At 51.8% G+C, this 4792-nt stretch overlaps 1 protein-coding gene across 1 annotated transcript; it reads left to right on the forward strand.

Annotated features, from left to right (window-relative positions):
* Positions 1-942: 942 nt before the first annotated feature.
* On the forward strand, positions 943-4792 carry HOXD10 (homeobox D10). Its single transcript, XM_042952721.1, has 2 exons — positions 943-2488; positions 3829-4792. The coding sequence occupies exons 1-2, from the start codon at positions 1534-1536 to the stop codon at positions 4104-4106; spliced, it is 1233 nt and encodes a 410-aa protein (XP_042808655.1). The 5' UTR covers positions 943-1533; the 3' UTR covers positions 4107-4792.

The raw sequence follows: 4792 nt of genomic DNA on the forward strand, positions 1-4792 counted from the left end.
AAAGGAAGTTGTTGGAGAAGTTTCTCATAAAACTCTGAGTTTCCATGGTGGTGATGGTGGTTGTTCTTTAATGAGCTCGACCACAACCCCAGACCAAATCCTCTTTATAGAACTTTCCGTCACCAAAGGAAACAGAGGACTAAGGTTCTCCCACCTCCTTTTTTTCTCCCTCCCCTTACCCAAGCAAACCGGTGTCAAATAATTTTAGGAATTGTCCAAAACTATAAAACTCAACTTCTGACAAAAGTATAGCTTTTAATATTTGACGATTTGTGTTAAAACAAAAATTGACCTTCTTGGTTAGTAGCGAAGGGGAAAAATCAATAGTATAATTTTCAATAATTCATAAAGCGAACGCCATTATGCTAAATCTTAACTATTAATCTTATCCTTTACAAAGTCTCGATTGATTTGTTAATAAAATATCTTCCCGTGTGTGGCAACAGCGGGTATAACTCTTTAAAAACCTTCAGAAGCAAGAAAATTACCAAGTAGCCCAAGAATGTAGATGAGAATTTTATTGATCGCCCTGATTCTTCTTAATATGTATTAATAAATTCCACAACCTTTTGTACCTTGCACTTGTCAGAAACCAATGCTTTTACAAAATCCATAAAAGGAAAACATATTTTTCTTTGCAGAAGAACCAAATGACACCTTTGCATCTCTCTCTGTCTGCTACTCGGCCCAGTCAGTTTTCTAAAACTTCTGGAGTCTGTGGGCGAGAGTTTTCCCCTTTCCTTGCAAAAAATTCTTTTCTTTCTCCCTCCCTTCCTTCCTCTTTGCTCATTATTATCAGGGTGTGTGGGGAGGGAAACCTCGGTTTCGTTCTCCCGCCGGGAACCGGAGGCACGCTTTCCAGGATAGCCCGCTGCTGGCGAGGGATTGTCTCCGGGCTGAAAGCTCCCAGCCGCCCGGCCGCAGAGGTCGGGGTGTGGTTCCTCCGACTGCCGAAGGCTCCAAGGCTCGGATAGCCCACTGGGGCGCGGAGGGGCCGGGAGCCCGCATCTCCCTCGGGCCGGAGGAGGGAATGGACAGCGCCAGAGCCGGCCGGTCCTCGGGGCTCCGGGCTGGCCAGCTGCTTGGCCTCTTAGCCCTCGCGGCTCTTCTCGCCTCCGCTCCCCACCATAACTTGGCCGCGTCTTTGCGTGAGAGATCTTTACTGTGGCTCCCTGGGGTGGGGTGTCGCAGAGCCCGGGGAATCCGACTCACCTTCCCAGGCTGCCCGGGAGAAATTGAACCAGCCGGGCACCCACCCCCCGCCCGTGCCCCGGCTCTGGGGCGCGTTCTGCCTGGGTGTGTGCGGGGAATGCTTCTGTGAGCTGGCGCCACGGCACTGCGGCTTCCCTCCCCGCGCGTGTCCTCCCGGAGGCCCCTCTGGCCGAGACTTTCCTTCCGCCAGCGGGGCCCGGCGGCCGGAGCGGGGGGACGCGAGTGGGGCTGGCCGGCCGAACGAGCCCCGGGGAGGCTGGCGGGCGACGGAGAGCGCTGGGCCGGTTGTCTCCAGCGCGCACTATCACGGGCGCGTAGTAGATGTCGCTGTTGTCCGTGCTTACGCGGCCGGCCGGCCGGGCTCTGGAGCACGTGACCTGCGAGGAGGCTGCGGCTCAAGGCCATTTTCAAATCTCATTGGCTTGGTTGTCATGTGGTCGGCAGAGGCATCCACAATTACACGGGGAATGTTTTCCTAGAGATGTCAGCCTACAAAGGACACAATCTCTCTTCTTCAAATTCCTCCCCAAAATGTCCTTTCCCAACAGCTCTCCTGCTGCTAATACTTTTTTAGTAGATTCCTTGATCAGTGCCTGCAGGAGTGACAGTTTTTATTCGAGCAGCGCCAGCATGTACATGCCACCACCTAGCGCAGACATGGGGACCTATGGAATGCAAACCTGTGGACTGCTCCCGTCTCTGGCCAAAAGAGAAGTGAACCACCAAAATATGGGTATGAATGTGCATCCTTATATACCTCAAGTAGACAGTTGGACAGACCCGAACAGATCTTGTCGAATAGAGCAACCTGTTACACAGCAAGTCCCCACTTGCTCCTTCACCACCAACATTAAGGAAGAATCCAATTGCTGCATGTATTCTGATAAGCGCAACAAACTCATTTCTGCTGAGGTCCCTTCGTACCAGAGGCTGGTCCCTGAGTCCTGTCCCGTTGAGAACCCTGAGGTTCCTGTCCCTGGATATTTTAGACTGAGTCAGACCTACGCCACCGGGAAAACCCAAGAGTACAATAACAGCCCCGAAGGCAGCTCCACAGTCATGCTCCAGCTCAACCCTCGCGGCGCGGCCAAGCCGCAGCTCTCGGCCGCCCAGCTGCAGATGGAAAAGAAGATGAACGAGCCTGTGAGCGGCCAGGAGCCCACCAAAGTCTCCCAGGTGGAGAGCCCCGAGGCCAAGGGCGGCCTTCCGGAAGAAAGGAGCTGCCTGGCTGAGGTCTCCGTGTCCAGTCCCGAAGTACAGGAGAAGGAAAGCAAAGGTCGGTATGAGCAAGTTGCCACCCCAGCGGGGCGTGCAGCCCGGGAACCCGGCAGAGAGGGAGCGCCTGGGTGCCCAGCGTCGAGCCGGGGCAGCTGAGGCGGGGCCCGACTGGCAGGTGCTGCTCCTCCTGGCTTTTAGAGGGGCAGTCTCAGTGTCGAGAAGGTCCCAGCTTCTCCCCGGCTGCCCTGGCCCTCCTGGCTAGTCCTGGCCCCACGCTGATGGCGCCTGGGCAGAGGAAGGGCTTGACGGGTTTATTTTTCCTGAGCTAGACCTGAAATGCAACAAAAGAGGGCAAATGAGACCTGCGGCTCGTAAACACGGCCCCAGAACCTCCTTTCTCCCGCTCAGATTTGCAGTCCCAGCTTTGCCTTTCACCCAATGATGATTTTAAGGTGGTCCAAGGCACCGTGTTCGTGTTCAAGTGTGTGCACCCCGCATCCTGCGAGCTTGGGGGCGGCAATGGGAACGAGATGACTGGGCTGATTGGCGCTTGGGCTGGGGAACAGGGCTCCCTACCTCTGCGGGGCTGGGTAACCTTGGCTTTGTCTGGGGAAAGTGCCGCAAGCTTTGCAATCCATTTGCAAAGGGGGCAAAGGCTGAAGGGAGGAGAATGGAATCTGCATGGGCTAGGGCAAAGAGCCAGGGGCTCTGGCTTTTGGAGGAGGAACCCTGCCCCAGAGCCTCTCCCCCAGTGTCCAGAGGTGGGCCACACTAAGAAGCTCGGGGAATGCTTTTGTGTGGAGACAAGAAGGTATGAGAATTCAAGAAATTCTGGGGAGTACCTCAATGCCCAGGCAGGTCGGAGAAGGTGCACTCAGTTCCTTGGTTATCTTTTGAAAGAGAAGGGCAACTATAAACCTGGTTGTGGGGCTCCCCGCCTGCGCAGGAGAAGTGGGGAAGAAGTGGCAGCCTTGGGGATGTGAGGCAGCAGTGGGGTTGGCAGTCTTGTTCAGGCTGTGGTTTGTTTCTTCCACTCCAGCCCTGTTGTGAGCTGACCACTTAGAACGTTGCTGGGGAGATCCTGAAAGTTTACTATTGTACTAATGTTTTGTGCAGGTCAGAAAGTTGAGAGAGAAAAAGAGAGAGGGAGAGAGAGACAACCCTAGCATCGAGGGCGAGAGTACCCTCCATCGCGTCATTGTGGGCATTTAAACTAATCTGGCATCAATTACAAATCCCTTCCAGGGCCCACCTCATAAGAGGAATGTTTAATACCAGCATTTCCCAAAGCGGCCTGGCTGCCAGCGGGGTCATGGCCAAGGGTACATTTGAACAGGCTGAGAGAGAAAAAAAAAAAATCTTGATTTTTTTTTCTTCTTCTCCCTTTAATTTTGTTAGAGGAAATCAAGTCTGATACTCCAACCAGCAATTGGCTCACTGCAAAGAGTGGCAGAAAGAAGAGGTGCCCTTACACTAAGCACCAAACGCTGGAATTAGAAAAAGAGTTCTTGTTCAATATGTACCTCACCCGCGAGCGCCGCCTAGAGATCAGTAAGAGCGTTAACCTCACCGACAGGCAGGTCAAGATTTGGTTTCAAAACCGCCGAATGAAACTCAAGAAGATGAGCCGAGAGAACCGGATCCGAGAACTGACCGCCAACCTCACCTTCTCTTAGGTCCCAGGCCCGTCGGAGGCCAGGATCGGAGAGGGGGCACCGCGTTCCAGGGCCGAGTGCTGGAGGACTGGGAAGGCGGAAACAAAACCTTCATTGCTCTTTGTTTTTTGTTTTGTTTTGTTTTGTTTCCTGCTAGAATGTGACTTTGGGGTCATTCTGTTCGTGCTGCAAGTGATCTGTAATCCCTATGAGTATATATATTAAAAAAAACTAGCACGTGTAATTTATTTTTTTTTTCATCGTAATGCAGGGTAACTATTACTGCGCATTTTCATTTGGGTCTTAACTTATTGGAACTGTACAGCCTCCATCGGTCCATTCATCCATCCAGCAATGTGACTTTTTCATGTTTTTCCTAACACAAAAGGTCTGTGTGTGTGGTTAGTCCATGATCTCATGGCGTTTTGAATACATCCAGTACTTTAAAGTACTTAAATTACATATATATTTAAAAAAGATTACGAAAACCCACAAGCTTTGGGGGGAGGGGGACTAAAAAAGCACATTACAATGTATCTTTTCACAAATGAACTTAGCAATTGTCCTTGGTGAGATGGAATATTGACGACTTATGCCTTGTAGCCTTCCCTTGTGGTGCATCTGTGGTTTGGTAGAAGTACAACAGCAACCTGTCCTTTCTGTGCATGTTCTGGTCGCATGTATAATGCAATAAACTCTGGAAACGA

This window comes from Panthera leo, chromosome C1 (assembly GCF_018350215.1).
Source record: "Panthera leo isolate Ple1 chromosome C1, P.leo_Ple1_pat1.1, whole genome shotgun sequence".
NCBI classification, from domain to species: domain Eukaryota; kingdom Metazoa; phylum Chordata; class Mammalia; order Carnivora; family Felidae; genus Panthera; species Panthera leo.

Coding starts and splice junctions, on each gene's coding strand:
- HOXD10 (XM_042952721.1), top strand. CDS start 1,534: ATGTCGCTGTTGTCCGTGCTTACGCGGCCGGCCGGCCGGGCTCTGGAG. Junction 2,489..3,828: donor ACAGGAGAAGGAAAGCAAAG/GTCGGTATGAGC, acceptor TAATTTTGTTAG/AGGAAATCAAGTCTGATACT.